At 38.0% G+C, this 23,253-nt stretch overlaps 1 protein-coding gene across 5 annotated transcripts; it reads left to right on the top strand.

The window, feature by feature from the left end:
• Positions 1 to 70: 70 nt before the first annotated feature.
• On the top strand, positions 71 to 21,687 carry npr3 (natriuretic peptide receptor 3). Of its 5 annotated transcripts, XM_053610303.1 has the most exons (9): positions 71 to 1,411; positions 9,994 to 10,116; positions 10,590 to 10,789; positions 16,345 to 16,480; positions 17,237 to 17,331; positions 18,538 to 18,658; positions 18,754 to 18,841; positions 20,295 to 20,443; positions 20,703 to 21,687. In XM_053610303.1, the coding sequence occupies exons 1-8, from the start codon at positions 757 to 759 to the stop codon at positions 20,401 to 20,403; spliced, it is 1,527 nt and encodes a 508-aa protein (XP_053466278.1). In that variant the 5' UTR covers positions 71 to 756; the 3' UTR covers positions 20,404 to 20,443; positions 20,703 to 21,687. The 5 variants fall into 5 exon arrangements, with proteins under 5 accessions (XP_053466278.1, XP_053466277.1, XP_053466279.1 ...); XM_053610302.1 differs by having other exon boundaries at positions 72 to 1,411; positions 20,295 to 21,685; XM_053610304.1 differs by having other exon boundaries at positions 72 to 1,411; positions 18,757 to 18,841; positions 20,295 to 21,684.
• The last annotated feature ends 1,566 nt before the right edge of the window (positions 21,688 to 23,253 follow it).

Here is a 23,253-nt window from a genome sequence, read left to right as displayed (position 1 = left end):
TGGTGCTCCCTGGGATAGGCTCCAGGTTTCCCCATGACCCTGAAAAGGATTAAGTGGTATAGAAGATGGATGGATGGATGGATAATAAACATTCCATTCAATACTCACTCAAAATGCTTAATTACACTGAAGCTTAGTTATTTCCCCCCACAGTCGCACAAATATGTTGGCTACTATATGCATGAATCGGAAAGAAAAGTGCACAAAAGCTAAGGAAATAAACACAACTGCAATATGCACGGTCAAGGTTTTTGAGGTACATGAGTCACTCACTCAGAGATCTCGTGCTGAAGGTAAGAGACTGAGTGATACTGTAACTTTAAGAGAGAGGTGGGCTGCGCAGAAATGACGCAGGAATAATAATGAAAAGGATGCTTCAAAATTCCACACACCGACTGCAGCGTGTGTGGTTAACGAGCAGTCCAGTTAATACACCCAAACAAGAGGAATCACACAGAGCGCTGTGTTTAGATGCAGATGTAGAGACTTTGACCAAGTCAAATAGGGGCTGTGTGCTGGAGAGCTCAAGTTAACCTTGCAGAGCATTTTATTCATTCATGTAAAGAGAGAGAGAGAAAAGAGTGGAGTACTTTTGACAAAGTCAAATTTGCTGGAGAGAAAGCTTCTCTTAGTGAATTTTTTCGTTGTTGTTGTTGTTGTTTTTACTGGAATGATCAATTCCTTTCAATCCTTGAGCTGAAAAAAGTGCCACTTTGCTTGTCTCGTGCAGTTAGAACATTTCCAAGAACCTGCACCATGTTGCGCTTCTCGTGTCTCTGCCTTTTCATTTGGGCGCTCGAGTCGAGCTCGAATCAAGTGAAAGAGGACGTGGACGTGCTCGTGTTTCTGCCTCAAAACAACTCGTACATGTTCTCGATCGACAGGGTCAAACCCGCCATCGAGTACGCAAAGCAGCAGCTGGCGCGAGGGCCCTTGGCCGGGCTCAATTTCAGCGTGCACTATGTCAACTCCAAGTGCAGCGTGGATGCGCTGTACGAGCTCGTGGACCGCGCGCGCCACGAGCGCCCCGACCTGATCCTCGGTCCCGTGTGCGAGTACGCCGCCGCGTCCGTGATCCGAGTGGCGTCGCACTGGCAAATCCCCGTCATCTCAGCAGGTGCCCTGGCGTACGGCTTCAGCGACAAGACCTCCGAGTACGCGCTGCTCACGCGCACCGCGCCGAGTTACCTTAAGATGGCCGAGACGTTCGCTACAATGTCGCAGCACTTCGGCTGGAAGAGCGTGTATCTGGTCTATCTCGACGACAAGGAGGAACGCAACTGCTACTTCACCGTCGAGGGGGTCCACGCGCTCCTGGAAGGCCATCACGACATCGACGTTTCCATGATGGACTCCAAAGAGCCGCTGGCGTACGTGGACGAGATTGTCCAGTCCATATCCAAGCATGAAGGTACATCACCACTGTATCTTATTATTATTATTATTATTATTATTATTATTATTATTATTACATCTAACTTTAGATGCGCATTTGTCTTCAGTTTGTAGCCAAATAGTTTCTTGATAACAATTCTGCATTGCTTCACTACACCACAACTTCTGTTCAGATGGGTAAGAGGTCATCTGAGTCGGACACGTGGGGGGAAAATGATCAGAATTTTGACAGAGCAAAAGTTCAGGAATGTTCAGTACCAGCTGTAGGATTGAACAGTCCCCTGAGCACGCACAGACTCCCCCCCCCCAAAGTTTTACACATTACAAGAAGTACAGATATTTAATATGCTGCCAGTGCTGTTAAGAGGAATAAGAGATAGGCTGTCCTGCTTTCAGAAAGATTTAGCTATGAATGAATTACGAATACTGTTCTGTGTTTCTTTACTTCATCACCATTCTTCAGTTGTTGCAGCCTATAACTAGTATGAATTCAGTAACTATATTAAAACTAATAAGAAAGTGATATCTACATATAGGGGATCTTCTTTCTCATAGCATATTTGTCCTTTTCAATGTGTGGAATGTATATGTGCACCTGCACATGCCCAGGGAGTTTACACGTAATTCTGTACCCATATACAGAGTACTGAAGTACACAGCTATAGCTAGGTCTATAGCGTGGGTCAGTTTGCACACCATAAAACACCACACCAGGTTGTGCACATGTAAAATGTGTTTGTCATTCATCACCAACCATAAGAAGAGAAAAAAAAGAAGACTTTTCAACACATAAGATACAGAAGGTTGTTGATCTGCCATATAATAAATAAATTTGTTTTTGTTTAAATTTCTTTCTTTGACCTGTTGATCTATTTGTATATATGTTTGGTTACCCACAATTAAAAATAAAGCTGGTGATTGTGGGACCCAGTGGGATTTAGCCCTTGCGTTATCACTTCATAAAGAGAAAGATGCAGCGGTGCTTTAGTCCTTTAGACTGGCCAGCTCTCTCACCTCCTAATCTGTACACTCAGCTCAAACAGATCATCTTCCAAAGCTTCAATTTTCATGCTAATACTGCCATAAAAGTTATCAGTCCCATCGTTTCATAGATCTGTAACTAGCATCACTCAGCGCGACAGCGTCTTATTGCATTCTGGATCTCTGAGTCCCATGTGTGCACCGATGTTTGAGTCCAATGTGTACACTACTTCTACACTGGATTTCTCATTAACACAATGTTTCTCAAAAATGGTGAGTGTTTTTAAGAAACTAACACTAAAGCCTGACCACTATCTCTTATGGTTGAGATCATTTGAACATCATTGTAACTGTGCTAGCAATGTCCTCCTGAGACATCAGCGTGGCACACAACTGCAAACTTCTCATGGGCATAACGGAAATACAGCACCAACCAAGAAATTAGCATTAGAATCACTGAGCACATCTCAACTATTTCAGTGTAAAGATATTTAATTTGTATCAGGATGAACAGGGTGGGAAAACATCATGGTTTTAGAATTGCACAGTTGATTCTTGGAGTCAAGTGTTACAATTAACTATTGGATGCCACCTCCATGGCAACAAGAGTTGCAGGAATGAAGCTATTCGCAAAAAGCACCACAGAAGATGGTTCCTGATATCCATAAATGAAGACAGCTCCTGATATCCATGAAAGAAAACTGTGTGTTGGCGTCAGATAAGACCAAAATCTGACATTTTGGTTGTGCACATCAATCATCAACATGCGTAGCGACACAAAGGAAACTGGATACATGAAAAAGCACCTGATGCCCACTGTATGTTGACCCCCCCCCCCCCCCCATAGTGGTCATGGGGTTTATGTGAAGATTGATGGCGTTATAGCGTAACACCAGGTTGTCTCTGCCAACTTTCAACATAATAAGAAACCCAGAGATGCATCCACATAGAAAATCAGTGTATTGCAATGACAATTTCAGTCTCCAGATTTAACCCCTATTGAAGACCTGTGGTCTAAATTGTAGATGGCCGTCCGCATGCGCTAGAAAGAAAATCTAAGAAAGCTAAAGAGCTAGCTCTGTCTCCAAACCTGTTAGATGTTGCAGGGAGGGGCTCAATCCTGTTATTCTCTCCAGGGAGGGCTTCACCAATGATAAATAAACCGCCGACCGCATATGTTTAAGCTGACATACGTAAGCATTCAAACGATTCATTTTTGCTCATATTCATGAAAGGTGCCGATAATTCTACACTAGAGTAATATAATAATACTCTATAATAATTTTACATCAGATCTATAAGAATTTAATTGACAAATGTGAAAATAATTAATATTTCATCCCTGCCTTTTGGTGCTTGATCACAATTCAAAAGTACAGTATAAAAACAAACCACTCATAAGTTATCATCCCAGGATTTACTCTGAGAACCGCCCACACAGACCAGGAATATCATCTGCTTTACCATGATCCACCGCCCCCACTACATGTCTTACTAGAGCAGAACAAGACTAAAGAACAGTCAGGGAGAGAATAAACATCAAACCACTGTACAGTTCTGCAAATTACTATTAATTACTCGCTGAAATTTCTAATTTCTGAGCAGCTTCTCGGATTTACTTACCACCTTCTGTTCTGGCATCTGCTTTCATCACCTTTTTTTTTTAGCAATTAAGTGATAGACTGTAGCTGAAAGTCGTGAACTTGTATCCTATAAATCTTTGACCACATATGATTGATTTCATTGGTATGAGGAAATATTGGATGCTTAAAATCCTGATCAGCAACAACTGTTATCAACAACAGGACCTATAAAGACACAATTCTTTCCGTGCAATGAGTAAATATGTAATTACATCAAAGCAAATTTCTTAATAGCCCATTAAGAGACATGAATGGATCGAAAGTGTGAAAATGATATAAATCACATGCCATGGCCTCCACAGTCACTAGATCCCAACCCAGTTGAACACCTACCAGAGATCTTGGAGCAACATACTAGAAAGCACTCTTCACCACTATCATCAGAACACCACCTGAGAGAATATCTTTTGGTATAATAGTGTTCATCACACCCAGTAAAGTTCCAGAGACTACTAGAATCAAAGCCACGACACACTGAAGCTGTTCTGGTGAATTGTAGTGGCTCAACACCTTACTAAGACACTTTATGTGGTTCTTTCTTTTAATTTGTCACCTGTCTGTAAATCAGACCAAACAAAGTATTTTTTATCCAGCTTTTGGTCATAATTACTTTGTCTAGTTTATTATTCAGTGGCTAAATCTGTATACTTGATGGATCTGCACGGGCCTGAGGGGACAGGATTCAAATGACGTAATCACAGTTGTTGTGGCCACACTTTGGCAGCACACAGTCATTGGTCACCGAATCTTGTGCTTAAGAATTGTAAATATTTTTTTATCTACATCTTTATTTACACAAGACTCAGTTCTCATTTTCTGCACACCCTGACTATACTTTCCATCCATTATGGTCTAAAGGTGCATTCACACATACAGCGACTCGCAGCGACAAAGCGACCGGAGACCATTCATTTTCAATGAGAGCTGGCGACTTCCGGCGACATGAGCGACAGCGACCATTGGCGACTAGATGTGGGTGTGTCCAGCAACTTTGAAAGTTGAGAAAAGTTTAACGTTATGCAAATTTGGAGCAAATTGGTGCAGCGATTACCAATGGGAGTGAAGACAGTAGAGCGCACGTGATCTGTAGCCACCTGTGCTCACTAGCAGAAGCAGCGCCATTGCGGCAATTTTTGTTGCAATCGTGCAAAATCCCAGTGTAGCTCCTAACTTGGGTGAAGTGTCCACCTGTCCCTGCTTCGGCACCTGGGAACGAGCAGCACCAAGCCGTACACTTCATCCAGTAAACACAGAAGCCACGGCCATAAGCTAAGTTAAGCTAATTGGCGCTTTCGCTTTCGCCTGAGATAGATGGTTGCAATGGCAAAGAGCACACAGTGCTTCTCCTTCATCTAGTAGGATATGATGTATATGTACACTGGTGAATTTGATATAAGATTGCTCCAGAATGTTTAATTCTAGCAGCAAGAAAACTGGTTTGTTGTCAAAAGTGGAATGTTAGTTGCGCCACCCATATTACTATGGCAACCAGTAGTAGGAACACCTACTGGTAACCTGCAGCGATAAAATCGCTGTATATGTGAATGCACCATAAGACTGGAATTTTCTGTCTGTAGCGATGCTGCAGATCTCCATACTTGTGCAATACCCATCTACAGATACCAATACTTGTGCAAGCCCAGCTCCAGATATCTCGTCACTGTCCCATATCATTTGGGTTTTGCTCTGGATTGCTTTTGGTGGTTTGATGATGGCCACACCTAGCAATACTACCTAGACATCATGATTGACATTGTTCTCTTAGAGGCCTAATTTCCACAAAAGCCTTTCCATTCCAAATTTAAATGGACAAATCAGGACATTTAACACAGCATGATTGTCTGTATCATTTTGCTCGGGATTGCTACTGGTAACTTGAGCATGATGACACCCAGCTAACCTCTCTTGATTTCACTACTCCTAGTGTTCCTCATACAGTCACCAGCTGTGTTGAAGAATGATGACTGAGGAAGGAGTTGAAGGAAAAAAATAGTCTGGTGATGTCTATCAAAATGTAGTTAAATATGGTTCAATTGAAACGGACAAACCAAAAATGTTATAGTAGTCTGAAACTCACGATGATTTTGCTGGTCTTATCAAGTGGACCAGCCAACAGTAGTTCATCCTGACTGACTTGAGAAATTTTTGTTTCCAGGTAAGACATATAGTGTAGGTGGCGCTATTTTGGGACTGACAATATCAGCAGTACCATCTGTTTGCTGTGCCTGCTACAATCCCAGTGGACATAGTGGACCCATTTTTAACAAAAATAAATAAATAAAAGTGACGTTCTCATAAAGAGAGATCACTCTTCTCCCACTAATCATTTAATAAGTGGGAAAGATCACGTCCAAGAATTATTATGTAGTTAACTTATTTTGGGGATAAATATTTACAACTGCTTGGCTAGCCAGCGCTGTTGTGTGATGTTAGTGATCTACTTATTCAAGCTTATGTTGCTTGCTTCTGTTTACCCAGCCTGAAAGCAACTGGTCTTTCTCTTTTTCCACTCCTCCTGATATGGACCTGCAAACATTAGCAGCTATCAGTGTTATCAGTGTTTAACAGGAGGACAGCTAGCTAGCAGCAGGGAAGGTACTGTGAATATTTCATAGCAGCAAGATATGCAAAATAAGATCACATGAACAATATCTCATGCAGTTTTCATATATATTGGTGGTTTTATCAGAAAACATAGGAGAAAAGGATCAGAAAGCATATGGGTGAGTTTAACTTTAAAAAAAATCACAGGTCAGAGAGTGTTATGTATATTCACTGCATTACTTAATTAAGTGTAACTCATGTTTGTTTACAAATATTCCAGTGCCTGTGAGTTTGAGATATTTTCAATGTAGACAGTGAATTACATTTTCCATAAACAAAACTATTTATAACAAATTAATTCACAAATATCACCCAGTTGCGTTCCTAACACTTATTTTTTCAGGCTATTCCTCATGAAGACACTTGTAGCAATGCACAGTTTATAAGCAACCCAATACAACCTTTTGTTTTAGAGTCACAAGTCTATGCATGTCACCAAATAGATTTTTTTCTCTCTCCTGGAGTCATCTTAGTTTTAGACCTTTCAGAAACAAAAGGTGGAAGGCATCATTGGGAATATCGATGCCTCCTTTTATCCAACGAAATGGCAATAATATTATCTACAATAGCACAATATACAGTCTAAAATCTGTTGCCGTGAACACAAATAACTTGAACACTGTGCTCAAGCAAATCTATCCATTTAATGATATGATATTGCATATCCAGTTAAGGAAAGGTGTATGTTTCGACTTATATAAAATGACTTTTATTCTGAATAAATACGGAACAGAGCACATGTTGTTAAAGGAAAACGTTTAATGAAAGGGTTGTCACATGCGGCCCATGGTGTGATGTATTAAAGAGTAACGTCATACTTTTTATCCAGTTATAGTTAGGTTTAATGAATAACATCCACAAAGCACAAAGTTATTTCCTTTTATTACATATATTATAGCTGCTATAAACAGTCGTACCCTCACCAGCCTCTCTTTTGTTTCTTTCTTTCCTGGAAAACATCCATATATGCAAAATAAACATCTCATCACTGGAAATCTCACCATATTTAATGACACATGTTCTTTTAATTCTGTTTCTTTACTTCTGAAGTTCTTGTGTAAGTTGTTACTATAGAAAAGATAACATATTACAACAAGTGCATTCATATATACCTGTGATTTGAATTACAGCCAAAGTACTGTTTGAGCTACTCGACAATAATTCTGACCAAACAGAATTGAGAATTCAATAAATATAAATACAGTTATAGGTTAGAGGGATTTGGGTTGGGGATCGTTCTCAGCACAGCAGTAAGACTGACTTGGTACTGCGTGTTTTAGTGATATGAGTGTATCATGTACAGCAGTGTTACTGGGGAGTTTTAAAGCGTGTACACTTACAGGCCAAATTATTAGAAACACCTACTCAGCTAATCCAATTTAAGAACAGTTCGAGATTACAGCTCATCTCTTTCCTCTAACCTTTCCATTGTTGACAAAGTGTGCCATCACTGTTCATGAGAAGTCCTTAATTCGTATAATATCAAGGTGCTTTTCTTGATGTTAAGTGCATCTCTTGGAGTCTGTGTTGGTGTATGAGGAGTGATGGATGATAAAAATGGATGATTTCACGCCAATTTCAGTGGCTAATTCAGTGTTAGTAAATTGACAGGTACTAAATCATGATTAACTGCTTGCTGCAGTACCGTAGCTCATTCATCGCATCACAGTAGTAATTTACTGTTACCCCTCCAAAGTTGTTTATTTTCCAATAACAGCATTTAAAGTAAAGTATGTCATTCCTCTCGTACCACAGCAATTCACCAATGATTACAATTTTTACATTTATATTATAGTTACATTTAATGTTGTGGAACATCCACAAGATCAGTGATTTGAGTTATAGCCTGCACTACTGTCTGCACTGTTGTCATAGAAAACTATATTCCTTCTATAGTTACATTTTTATATAAATAGAGCAGCATATGTGACAATATCCTTGGGATTCTGACACAGTGTGTGCGTACTGCTGATGATAAAATATTATTGGAATGATTGTTTCATATTTTATAGCGCTAAGCAAATATATTTTATGATTAACTCACATACACTTCCAAGACACTGTATGTAAGGTATAGGACAAATAGTTTTGGACATTTGTGATTTTGCAAATATTCAGCTTGCCCAATTTTTTTAGTCTAGTCTAATGATCCTGTGAGATTTTGGCGTACAGTTAGAATGACTCTCTGATATGCTTTCATTTTAAACAGTTAAAATGTTCATCTGTTATGTAAGATGATAATTAGGCATAACCAACAAGCGAGGCTGAGATTTTCAGTTACATTGAATCAAGTGTACTTGATAAGGATGGAATACTGTGTTGCAATGTTTTGACAGTGCATTAGCTGGCCCAGTACAGGCCTGCTGAGTGGTCCTTGGGGGCGTAGACGAGGGAATTTACTGAGCAGCGATATTATTCCTGAGCAAGGTTATTATATGCATGCCATAGGTTTATACAGCAGCATCATGCACTTACGGCACTACGGACCCTCAGGCCTGTGAAATGTGGCACAGCTGACATTCCGCAGCTCATTTGTAACTAATGTCAGTGGGGAAAATCCAGATTTTTGATATATTGCTGGCTGGGGTTGTACCCCATGGAATCAGCTTCGAGTCAACACAGGGCCTGTAGTGTTGTATGCACTCTGTAATTAAAGGGTGCCATAGAGCACGAGTACTGAGGTGAAGTTTGTCCCACTCATCGGAGGATATTTCAGGCGGCACGCTACACTGACAGAGTTGTGGGGAGTGTTCCAGAGCTCTGAATCTTCCTATTTATGGGACACTTAAAGATTTTTTTTTAAAAATCAGTTTGCATACTTGTTTGTTTGTTTATTTATTTTTGACCTCTTTGCTCCATGGGAAAAAATTTTATTCACCAAACGTTTTTTTTTTTTTTTGGTCATCTGTGGAAAATGAAGCTATTTTGCAGCATTTACAAGGCATATGCTTTGAATAATTATTTGTACATGCTGAGTTACCATGTACACATCAGGCTGATATACATCTGTTCCTGGCAAATTAATTGCTTTGGTAAGCTTTGAATAAAAGCCAGTTTAACTGTTTAACAAAATCGGCACTGAGCACTGTGTCAAAAAGGAGCCCCGTAATGTGCGGTTTTGATTCATGGCCTATAAATCGTTTACGAGAATGGTGTGCTTTATTGTCCTCCCATTTATGTCATGAACATAATCAGAAAAGCACATGTAAACAATTAATCTTAATAAGTAAGGCTGTAAAAAAAACGGAAATGCACATACATGATCCTGCCAAAACTGCAGGAAAACACAGTGACATCATCATCATCACATATAAAGACTTCCGCAAGTTTACTTACAAATTGCTAATAAGCTTTTTTCTTTACTTTGCAGTGATAATCATGTGCACGCATACAGATGTGGTAAGGGAGATCATGCTGATGGCCTACAGACAGAGACTGACCACCAGTAACAGACTCTTCTTCAACATTGAGCTATTCAACTCCTCCTCCTATGGTAAAGCTCTGACATACATTGTCTTATACTATATGGTGATAGAGATAGATAGCTTATCTGCATAGTCACAAAGATCCACCGCAGCATGCTATTTTCCCACTCTGACCCTGAAAATTAAAGGGCCAAGACCTCCAGCTCTTCTGTTGGATAGAGATTACATTCAGGAGGTTTAGGAGGTTCTAAACATATTGAGTGCATGTATTAAATGTTTTTTTTTGTAGTTCAGGACAAGGGCTATCTAAACAGAAGCCATAATTGTTCATTTGGTCATTCAAATGAAATATTTTGGTCTCCTGATTTCATGTATTTACTTATTTATTAATTAGTTTATTTATTTTAACACAAACATGCCCCCAAAATGATGTAAAATGAAACACAATTATCTGTGTAATAACTTACTTCCAAATGAGTCCAAAGAAAATCCTGATCAGTGTGTGCTTATCTTTTGTGATGTGTCAATACAAAAAAAACAGCAACCCCAAAACATTATTTCATAGGCGATGGCTCTTGGAGAAGAGGAGACAAATATGACAGTGAGGCCAAGACTGCCTACGCTTCTCTGAATACAGTGACACTACTGAGGTCAACCAAGCCCGAGTTTGAGAATTTCTCACTGGAAATAAAGAAGTCCTACCAGAGAATGGGTGTCGATGTTTGCGAAAGCTGCAATAATGTACGTAAGTCTTTCAAACAGAATAGTACAATAAAAATTTTTCCATAGGCCACACGTTGTTCATATTAGAAAATTACTCTTTACAATTTCAGTTGATGGATGTATTCAATGCAATACATTTATGAAGCACCTGTTAGGAGAGATTAGTGCTTTGTTGTCTTAAAAGCCTCATTTTAGACCTTTAAGACAAGGGTTTATCACTCACAGAACAAATTTAATTCCTCATATCTCAATATCTCAATGCCAGCTCTGTCCTATCATATGACAGTTACCAACCTGTTTGGGGGAGAGACACATGAAGCCAGCAACTGAATCTCCAACTCCTGCTCTTGCATTACACATTCGGAAGAAAACACTATCTACCCTCTTCCTCACACATGAGCTCAGAAATGCCCAAATTGGCTAGTCTCGCTGTGATTGACAGGGGAGACAGAGTATGCCATCGCTCCCACCCAGAGAACCCAGACAATTTTTGCTCCCTTGGCTCTCGGCCACTTGGGAGCCTGTATCCTGTTATTTTTAAGTGTTCTAAGACCATCTACACTTACCCAAACAACTTTACAAATAGCGCTAAAATGCCACTAAAATGATCACAACATATCAATAAAATCACCTAAGTAGCTATTAAATAGAGTATTTATTAACAACAACAACAATAATAATAATAATAATAATAATAATAATAATAATAATAGTCTATTCCATCTTTTTCTCAAGAGCGTGTTCTCAGTACTTCTCAATTTCAGTAGAATGTTTGAGACTCATTTTAAAGGTTGTTTATCATGACAAAAATGCACAATATGGACACAATGAAACAGAAAAAAATGAGACAATGGGGGAAAAAATGCTTTTTTTGTCAGTACACTAGCACCACCTAGAGGTAGTCCAATCAATTAAAGTGACTAAAGGTCTGTTGTTTCCTGATGAGGATGTTTACATTTTCAAGCTGGAATAATATACATAGCATCCTTTAATATAGAATTTACCCTCTTAGATAGTGGAAAATTAATATTTAATACAAAGACAATAGCAGAATCCAGTTCCTCGACTTTGTCAGTGTTGTGAGAGTCCGAATTGAGGTAAGATTCCATAAAGTTGTATGAGTGCGCAAAGTGATAGTCTTCAGTCTGGCACTTTGAAAAGCCATCTGTGATTTACCAGGGTGGGCAATTGGAGCTGCCATGTAGAAACAAAACATCTTTGATGAATTGGCTTGCTGAGGTTAATAAGCTCAGCAGGGTCCCTGCTACTTTCAACTGGCTTACTTGCCAAACCAGCAGGAGCCTCAGAATGCCTGAGGTGGCCTTTGGTTAGGGACCACTGGCTGGTGTATTGCTGTCAAAAACCAACTGCCCGTAAAAAAAAAGAGCATTCTTATTCCTGAAACAAATGTCAAGCCTTCAGCATGCTAAGCACAATTACTTTATTGTATGAGCCCTTCACTTTACACCTCCCTTGTGAAAATATGCCCTCAGAGGCCAGAAATCGAAGTTTGATTTGCCAGATCACAAATGTGTCAGGAGCTGGTTTGCTTGTAGTGGAGGCTTGTAACATCTGTCCGTTTATGCCGAGTCTGGTGTTGTGTCGATGCATACTAAATTACTCACTATGCTGGAGAATAACCGCTTTATTCATTAAGGGAGGTGATAACTTTTTTTGGATCGCCTTACAGTCGGGTCGTGTTCTTTCAGCGAGCCAAGACTGTTTTCAGCAATTCATGCATGCTGCATATGCAAAGTGCTCGGCACATATATAAAGCTGCAGGAGGAATTTTAATGAATGCTTGCCTGTCTAAAACAAAACTTCATTTTTTCTGTGCATGCTCTATGTATTTATTGAGGTGATCAAGGTGAGCTAATATGAACAAATATCATCTAAGAGAATTGGGACTTGAATCTATAAAAAAAAAAATCCTGTGACAAAATGAACTGCTTTACTAGATTCAGAATGCATTTTTCGAAATATCCACAAACACCAGACACACAAAGACGAGTGACAAAAGCTTAACACTGAGAAGGATCCAATCTGCAACTGTCAGGAATGTTCCCTCTCAGAGGACGTCTGGCTTATAACTGTGTCTCTGTCTGCATTATCTATAACATACTTGTATTGCAAGAGATGTAGATAAGAGACAAAGGCACTCATGTTCCAGCTTCAACAAAGCTCTTTAGCTCTCTGCCCACGCATCATTATATAGGAAGCTTTTACAACAAACTGAGCAACCCGCTGGAACACCGTACAGAATCAATCCCTAGCAGACCTAACATCTTCGAAAGAAGTATTTAAGTTCCCGAGTACATGTCAAATATTTGTATGCAACGATGACCAGTAGGTGGGTCTGTTGGATTACAACACAGTTATTGGACAAGTGTAATATATTTTATGATTACAGGAGTGTTTTCAAGAAATAAAATGCATAAAGGCTTAGGGAAAAGACTAAGTTTTGATGTGTAGCAACAATTATGTATGTGTGTATGTAAAGTTTTTTTTTTTTTTTTTTTTAAAGGAAAAGCCAAAATGTGTTATGTCTTTTTACATTTATAACCAGTGGAACATTATTGCACAAATTAGCACTGGACTGACAAGGCTTGGCATGAGTGTGTCAAAAGGGCGGTGATTTCTTCTTAGCATTATCTCAGCGCTTGAGCGTGCGTCACTTGCAGTCTGTCAAATTCAAGATTGGCAGTGAGATTAGTCCTGAGTAGTTAGACTTTTCGGAGAGTTTTTCTGAGAGGCTGTGTAAATGAACTGGAGTCATATGGTGGCAACATTCTAAACTATAAATCAACGTTTGACTAGACTTCACGAAATTAAACAATGTGTGAACAAATGCTGTAATTTATAGGACAGTTCTGCCTGATAATGGTTGACTGAGCTTGTCTCTGGAGACATATTTAATGCTGAATCAAACTCTACACTTCCATTCACCTCACCAGACTGCACATAAAGATAATACCATCCTTGATTACCGTTTTGCTCAATGCATGAACAGATGACTTTTTTATGGGGTGTTAAGGAAATCAGAAGCCTCTTGAGACCTAAAATGGCTGTGACAGATTTGCAAGACGGGAAGGGAAGTCACACACCCAGCATGTATTATATATAGTTAATTCGGTCTCATACATCTTGAGCTAAACAGGGTGTCACCATGTTCAGGACACTCAGTTACACCACGTTGTCTGAACCAATGAAACTGATCTTTGTTTTTCTTCGTAGTTTATTAGCTACGTTTAACTCAAAGCTGTGTTATACGGTAGTAACAGTAAGCCGACACTGGATAATTCTGCACCAGAGCGAGGAAACTGACATGTGGTTGTTCATGTTGGTGCTTGTCTCAAAGGAAAGGGCTACAGGCAGAAACACTGAGGCTAATGAGCTTAAAGCATAGATTTAGTTTGGCTAATGATCCATCCAGTAAAGACTTAAAGTTGGAGAAGCCTGCCTTATGTTTATTATGAATGAACACATGGATACGAATGAAACTTCAATACTAACAGTGGAGCTGTCATTTACAAACAAATCTTGCCAGAATATGACCTAAAACAAAAAAGACAGCCATAAGAGGCATAAAGTGTTTCCTTTTCAAAAATAATATCTCCAGGGGGATTGCTTCATTTAAACAGGCTGCAGTCTGTGAGCGAGCAGAGCATAAATCAAGACCCGCAACAGTGGTCTCTTTCCAGAGAAGATGTCACCCCTCCGTTTAACATCTCTTTCTTATGACACGTCAAGCTGAAGCTCTGGGTGGTCTCTATGGTTGGCTTTTCCTCAGCAACCTGACTATCAATTCAGTGAGGATTCCCAGGCTTTTGTGGAATTGTTTTCCCCCAAAACTTGGCTACGATATTGTCTGGTCCAAATAGAGGAGGGAGCGAATCTGACCCGGCTGACTGGTTCCATTCTTCCTACCACAAGGCAGGCCATTAAGAGGGAGCATTTTTCTCCATATTTTTTGAGTAAAAGCTATAAATTAGACCCAAATCTGAGGACTGAGACAGAGGCTGTTCACATATGGGGTGCTACTAAAGCTGTTACCAACAGCGCCTGATCTCAAATGCCAGCAGGGTTTATGTTTCACAACGACATATTTCAGATGTGGAATGTCCATACAAATAGATTGTGTTGCTGAATTGCAAACTGCGCTTCCTGTAAAAACATTGTGGGCTTCATTATCTGAGTGCTCAGAGACGTCTGTGTGGCTCACACGTCCAGAAAAGAACATGTATATAAACAGTCCTATAACTATATCAGCTTTTCCTGCTGTTCCACTCGTGTTAAACAGTCGACGGTGAACCTAAATACACGGTGATCCCCACCGGTCACCGAATCCTGAAGCAGCAGTCCCACTAAGCCCTGGGTTTTAGTATTGTTTGCCTTGGGACGCCCACACACAACATAGCGTAACACAGGAATGGACCAATAGTCCCTATCATAACACATGCAACTATTAATGTTATTCCTTTGTAATTTGAATCTCTTGTGTATGTTTCATTCAGGCTTTTATTAGCAGCAGTTAAATAATTTTATGTTATCAGCAAACTGCTATTCTGGTATGATTACATGTAATTTCTGGTACATTCCTCAAATGATCGGTGGATAATTTTAGTAGTAACTTGTGTGAAAGCTACTAGTTGTCCAAGATAGGACTTCAAATTGTAGAACCTACAAGTGCACAAAAAAAGGGTACTAAACTGTACCTTTCCTCTTTGGAGGGGTGTTACCCGTATCTTTTGCACCTTTAATATGCATCTTTCACCTGGAAATGTGGATATAATGTACTTTTAAAAATGATTAAAATAGTATAATTGGACTGTAAAGGTACACGTCATGCACATTTTGAGTTAAAAGATGCATATTAAAGGTACAAAAGATGTATGTTTGATGGTACCAAACTTTTTTCTTTTCTGAGAACATACTTTGCAAGTTTGAAAGGCAAATATAATGATATATTATAGGAATAAATTACAATACACATGATAGTATGCAATGCAAATCTCAAAATATAGACATGACATTATCTATAACTTTTACTTTCAAGCAGGTTTTTAATAATTCTATAATTAAACTTTATACATCTGCTACTTGAACTTAGGTCTACCTCCTATTTGCTTGTATTTACTAAAGCAGTTTGCCAATACTTACTCTTAGTTCTAATTACCTAATACTGAAGTATATCTGATTTTTTAAATATATATTTACAAAGATGTATATATATATCCAAGATGCAAGAATTATTATTTAAGTACTATTTAATGACAATTAACGTATCAGTAATTTTTTACATTGTGAAGATTTCACACGTTAAAATCCATTGTAAAAGAACTATGTGTACTCTTCTGTAAAATCACTTGTATCTACAACATACTTAGCTATTAAATACTAGGTACTATGTACTGTAAAATAAATTGATACCAAAATATTTTTTGCTTCATGTGCAATTTCTGAAACATGGTTCTAGTCTAAGAAGTTCACCTGTAAAATGTGGAGATTGTAAGATTTGCCTTTAGTCCTTATTGTTATTTATTTATTTATTTATTTATTTATTTTTCTTGCAGATAAACATGTTTATGGAGGGTTTCCATGATGCTTTACTACTATATGCGCTCGCCTTAAATGAGACAATCCATAGTGGTAATAGTAAGAAGAATGGATTGGATATCACACGCCGGATGTGGAACAGAACATTTGAAGGTAAAGGGAAAAAAATGCAATCTAACACATTGTGCAGTCAATCCCTTTTTCCTTTTGTTATTTATTTCATATGCTTGTTATGTATGCAGTTGGCCTAAGTGTGACCTTTTTTAGTGTAAACTGGCAAGCACTTATTTATATTCCTAAGTGTTTCCTGAAATATGTGACCGTTCAGGAAAACAGATCTGTGATGGAACCAGATGGGAAAAAGTAAACAGTGGCACATTTTACAGTTCATGTTTTAATTTTAGATCTTAAGATGAATTAATAACCACAATATCCAAACGAGTCTGTGATAAGAAAATATAATTACGGCTGCAGAATATCATTGCAACTTTTTTTTTAATTCACTTTAGTAGTAAACAGAGTTGTCAAATATTCTTTCATTCATAAGCTTCACTTACAATGTAGGTGCTCAGTCCTGTCTGCTGCCCAAGCTGTTTCCATCAACCGCAAAACCAACCCAAAACCAATAACATGAAATAACAATGTTTTGTTCTGAGGGAATCATCAGGAACAGGGTCGTTTTCTTGTTAAATTAAATAATATTTAAAAAATGTCAAGAATTTGGGAACACAGACGCAGGGATGAAATTACCATTTCTGCAGACTGTGCCAACAAAACCGACGGGAGGCAGATGAGATTTCCTGTTGTATTGGCCGCCTGGAATTTTCTTGACTATTGCCGGTGTTTTCCTTGGAATGTCTGACTATTTTGGCTAATTAATTTTCACATTCCTTGCATTCTATTGCACAGGGATTGCTGGCCAGGTGTCTATAGATGCCAATGGTGACAGAAATGGAGATTTCTCTGTTATAAGCATGACAAACCATGAAGCTGGAACATATGAGGTAAGGGAACTGCCTGATTATGCCTGTAGGGTATGTGGACACAACACTGAAAATTAATACCCTATTATAATAAATTGCAAGTTATTATGCATGTCATATACCAATTTTAATCCCTTAAACACCTTGAGTATTGTTCAGTTATTCATCCTAAAATCATATTATTCAGGAACTACAGTAAAACTACTATTAAATGTAGTTGTTAAAGTGCAATAACTTCCTTGCACTTCCTTGCTCGTTGGAGTTTAAGAGGTTAAAATTTGTTGAAAACATCCCCAAGTCATTAGGTTGTGTTAAATTAGTCACCTGAAGAATAAAATATTCAAATAAACACCTGAAGAAGGGAATTGTTACGACGTGGAAATGAGTCTGACTGCAGCATACTCTAAATATGCAAGAGCTTTACCAAACCTACTGTAACCATCAATATATTCTTCAAACCAAGGGCTGCATTCAGAGTTGAGTTACATACGAATAGTGAGGAGTTAATACCAAAATTGCACCCATTGGTAGTCAGATGTCAGACCTAACTCTGAACTTGCGTGCTACTCAGACATTATCGTAGGCGTTGTACATACCTATCCTTTAAACCATAGGCATGTTTTCTGTATAGAAGACTGCGTCAAATAAACAAAAATACTGGCAATATTTTATTAATTTGACAAATTAAAAGCATGATATAGCAGGTTACTTCCCATGCACACATTGCAACATCATGTCCTCGATTTAGTATCTAATGGCCACATGTCAGCCACACAATATAAAAAAAATAATAATAATACTTTTATGGCATGTCAAGTCATTTGCTCTAACTCCCCGACAGTAGAAGCAGTTGTTTTCACTCTTGCCTAAGCTTCGCACTTTCTGCTGCTGGACTTCTATATCAGTGTGCTGGATCAAGTGCTATTTTATAAGCTGCCATATAATAAAGACGGAAGCCATATTGTTAAATTAACCTGGTCTATATGCTGTTGAAAAATCCCATCTCAGACACCTCTACTCAAGCAAAATCTGGCAACCTCAGAGCTGTGCGCTACCAGCAGGTCATTTTAGTAATGCATAATTGTGTACTGGCATAAAAGTGTACATATCTTTTAAACTTAAGTTGCCAACTCTGAATACGGCCCAAAGTCTTTTTCAGTTTCTGTCATGTACCGTGGCACTTGGACTATTATGTGTGAATCGTTGTGTCTTTGTTTGTTTGATTAGACTCTCATGAACTACTTTGGCACTAATGGAAGTTTTCAGCTTCTGCCTGGCTTTAACAGTGAACGGTTCACTCTGCGAGGAGTACCAAGGCCTCCCATCCCAGAACACGCCGACCAATCATGTAAATTACCTCTGATGCCTTCACACATATAATAGTACCATTATTAAGCTACATGTGTAGTACTTCTTACTAATAACTTCATTTTCTCTCCTAAGCAGGTGGACTAGGCTTATCAGCCGTGACTGGAATCATAGTCGGTGGACTTCTTGGAACAGCACTACTTATGGCATTCTACTTTTTTAGGTAAAAAATAAAATAAATATTGTCTAGGACTAACCCCAAACCATTTCTAACATATAAGTAATTGTTAGGTAGTGTAGTTTTGCTAATAAGACCGTTATACTATGAGGATTTGTGGAAATATGGCACACACTAAATGTATTTACATTTTTGGTTTTGAGAGCTGAGTAAATAGTGCACATAGTGAGGATACCAAAATTGCACACCTTAGTATTTAGACCTGAGAATCTGAGACCTGAGCCCAGGGCATAGCTGAGAACAGGTGTAATGCAATCCCTCATTCTGGTGCATGTCAGGATTCATGCTGCAGCATTTGCACTCTCTGTAAACGAGTAATAGAGCTCTTTGGTAAACCAGATAAAACAGAATTACAGTACTCCAGACAAGCTGACGTGTATACGTTTCTCACTATGAGCAACTGAGAGAATGTCACGGACCATAGATATATTTCTTAAAGCTGACGTTAGTACTGAAAATAATGAGAAGTAGTTTTCAGCTTCACAAACAGGGACTGTAAATAATCCAACACATCTTTTATCTGATCTCTTAAGAAGGATGTTTATTTTATCATTATGTAGCTGCAGTAAATTATGCTGCATCCAGAACTTGATGTCCTTTAAACAGTCAAAACAGTCAAAAAAAAAAAAAAAGAAAGAAAGAAAGAAAAAAAAGAAAAGTACATTAAATATGTTGTTTAGGAGCTAGGGACTTGTTTAGGAGCTGTGTATTGTCTGTGTACTGATAAAAGGAAACGTATTTATTGTTTGTCCTGGTTCATGTGAAACCAGAGCCAGATAGGCTGAAAGAGATTGTTTTTTTTTAATGTGGCCAATATAATTAATTTAACAACATGGCTTCCACCTCATTATTTGGCAGCTTATAAAATAGCACTTGATTCAGCACATCCTATATTTTACATGATGAAATACAGATATTTTGCTAAATAGAGACAAATTAACAAATGTAACAAATTACAGTGGTGATCATGAATAAGATATTCATGACAATCATACTCAATAGATGTCAATATTATTGCATACTATTAGATGTTTATTTGCTTGCCTACTTCTCAGTTGGAGATAAAGTGCATTTATTTTCTTTCATACTACATTGCATTACATATCTTGCCTATTAAGTGCAACTAGATTTGCTTTATCTATCTTTCTATCTATCTATCACATTTTTTTCAGACTAGAAAAGAATGAGTTTTTTTAAAAAAAGAAAGGGTGATCTAGATACATTAACAACCCGTGTTCAAAAAGCTTTATCTGTCAAATCTGTGAAAAATCTTTTTTTTTTAAACAAACAAAAAAAAACTAAAGCACAGGTCTAATAATTGGGAAAAAAACACCCATCTATTGATGAATATGATCCACAAACCACAAAACAGACCATAATAAAAGATGAGTATACTACTTTTCTACTTAAAATTAAGAATAATCTATATGTTCTTTAGAAAGAATTACAGGATAACCATTGAAAGGAGGGCACAGCGGGAACAGTGTGATGGAAAACATCGTCAGTTACGAGAGGACTCCATCAGATCCAACTTCTCAGCAGCATAGGTTCTGCCACGTAAACAGACAAATGGAAGTGCTGGGGAAGGTGTGTATCAGATATGTCCAAAGACTCAATAAACACCACCCCTGGATTCCTGAAATATTTCAAGACATACTGTAGTGTTTTATTTCTTGTAAATGTCTCTTGTTTTTGACTTTTGTAAACTCAGGAAAGTTGTATTAATTAAGGAGAGCTGCTCATAAGGCTTCATGAAAAAAAAAGGGTTGGTCTGTTTTTGCTCAGCTATAGACTTTGTGCCTTTTAAGCAAGCTAGCTTTGATGAGGAATCTGTCCCCTTTTTCAGCAAGTCAACTGAAATCTTGGGTTGGTGGAGACTGGCAGTGATGAATTAGGGGCATCTCAGTGGTTCAGATGAAAGCAGAGGAAGTAATTTGTTGAAGACGGACTGTTCTTTTATTCATGCCCCATTAAAATGAAGGTGAGGGGTGAAAATGTAGCTTATCTCTCATGGTTTGAGGGAGTGTTTGACAGGGACACTGATCAACGCGATAATAATTTGAGTTAAGACAGGAAGATCATAAGCTCTTGTATAGTGTGCTTAGAATTTGTAAACCTGAGAGTAGCACATTTTACACATTGTAAAATTTGCTAAAATTCTAAACAATAGAAGCCAGTCTGTCAGATGATTGGGGAGACGTGGCTCTTAAAGTAAAATAACAGAATTCCTCATCAAAATCTTTTTGGAAAAAGCTATGTTTATAAGGGGAATTTATATTGCACATGTAAATGGTTAAAAAAAAAAAAATCATATATGTATCTAAATTTATGATGTCAGGAAATGTTCATTAGTACACTATCAGATTCATATAAAGTATACATTTTTTTTTCATTGTGTCAAATACTATGTGTTAAAGTATGACATGCACATGAACACCTCTCTTCAAAGTTTGTGCAAATGCATATCCTAGGACTTTATTCAAGATTAATGTAATGGCAACTGTGTACTGATGTAAGTAAATGGATAAACATAAGATTGTGATTGTGATGTTATTTATTGATTTTTTTTTTGTAGAGGTTTTAATTTCCTAATTGTTGATTTAATGTTGTTTTTTCCCTTTTGTGGAACTCAAAAAAGATTTTGTAAAGAAATAAGTTTATCTGCCTTTTCAGAGCACATTTTGCTTGATAACTGTGTACATGGCTTTGTAAACAAACCTAGTCAGAACTGTAACTTATTTATATTACCAGTACATACTGACCAATAAAGAAAATTATTTTAACCACTTGTAAGTTGAATGTAATTGAAATTTGAGGTTGCAAGGTATGAAATCAACAACAACAAAACGATAATTGTAATCAACATTACAAAAAAGATTAGCGTTTGTGTGATGCTTCTAGCTCAGAAGGCTACAGTATAGTGGCAAATAACACAGGTTCGAAATTCCTCATGGATCTGAAACAGGGTGTGGGCAAACAATCTTCGAGTGCAGAGATTCTCCGGCCTGGTTTCTTGGTCCCAAATTAACACTCTTGGATTAGAAATGTAAAGTCTAGCCTGAACTATTTAAGCTACTACTAGTGTCATGATTTTACACTTTCCAAACAGAATGTACAAAGCTGTGTAAATATTAACACATACAGTGCACCAGAAGCACATCATACCACAACCTCATCAAGATATACAGTAATTTAGGCAGTATCAGTCTACTGTAATAAAGTTACCAAATATATACAAAAACAATGTAAAGCAGAAACATTCATATTTAAATCGCATTCTTCTCCATTATTATTGCATTTATCATTTATTGTATATGCATTTATTATTTATTTATTATATATATCAGGCGGCTGTGGCTCAGGTGGTAGAGCAGGTTGTCCACTAATCATAGGGTTGTTGGTTCAATTCCCGGCCCGCGTGACTCCACTTGGAGAAGTGTCCTTGGGCAAGACACTGAACCTCAAGTTGCTCCCGATGGCGTTAGCACCTTGCATGGCAGCTCTGCTACCATTGGTGTGTGAGTGTGTGTGAGAATGGGTGAATGAGACAGTGTAAAGCACTTTGGATAAAAGCGCTATATAAGTGCAGACCATTTATTGTTTTTTACAGATCTTGCTGGACTATGCAAGATGAAAACAACTTGGAAGTATATATTTTTCGGTACAGTTTTGTGTCACTGCAAACATAAATCTACAGTGGATATAAACAGTCTATACACCCCTGGTAAAATGGCAGGTTTTTGTGATTTAAAAAATGACACCAAGATAAATTATTTCAGATCGTTTTCCACCATTAGTGTGATATAGCAACCAACAAAATTCAAGTCAAAAAACAAAATTTAGGAAAAACAAAAAACTAAACACATTTTAGAATGACAATAACCTGGTTACACAAGTATACACTAATAGTTTGTTAAAGTACCTTTTGCTTGTAAGATAGCACTCAGTCCTATTGGGTAAGAGTCTACCAACTTAGCACATGATTTGGCGATTTTAATCCAATCTTCCTTTTGGAAAATGCTCCACATCTATCACATTGTGCACAGCCCTCTTCAACTCTTCAAGTAATTCCACAGGTTTTAGATAGGATTTAGATCTAGGCTCTGAATGGGCCATTGCAAAATTGAGATCTTCTGAAGACATTCCTTTGTTGATTTGTACAATGGGTCGTTGTTGTGCTAGAAGGTGATTTTTTCCATCTTCGGCTGTCTAACAGAGGCCTCAACATGTGTATGGTGTTCTTTGGGTGATAAGATGTCTTGTTTTTTGCCAAACATACTTAATATCCACAACAAGCCGTAACACATTTTGCTACATGGTTATAGCAAAATGTAGGTGGATTTGGATTTTTTTTTTTTTTCATGAGAAAAAGCTTTCATCTAGCCACCCTACCACAT

The sequence above is a fragment of the Ictalurus furcatus genome, chromosome 22 (assembly GCF_023375685.1).
Source record: "Ictalurus furcatus strain D&B chromosome 22, Billie_1.0, whole genome shotgun sequence".
In the NCBI taxonomy this organism is placed as follows: Eukaryota; Metazoa; Chordata; class Actinopteri; order Siluriformes; family Ictaluridae; genus Ictalurus; species Ictalurus furcatus.
This window is presented reverse-complemented; position numbering and strand designations above follow the sequence as displayed.

Excerpts from the sequence above, each read along its gene's own strand:
- npr3 (XM_053610303.1), top strand. The coding sequence starts at position 757 with ATGTTGCGCTTCTCGTGTCTCTGCCTTTTCATTTGGGCGCTCGAGTCG. Across the intron at positions 16,481-17,236 it reads GTGGAACAGAACATTTGAAG|GGATTGCTGGCCAGGTGTCT; the intron begins GTAAAGGGAAAA and ends TCTATTGCACAG. Across the intron at positions 18,842-20,294 it reads ATGGCATTCTACTTTTTTAG|AAAGAATTACAGGATAACCA; the intron begins GTAAAAAATAAA and ends TATGTTCTTTAG.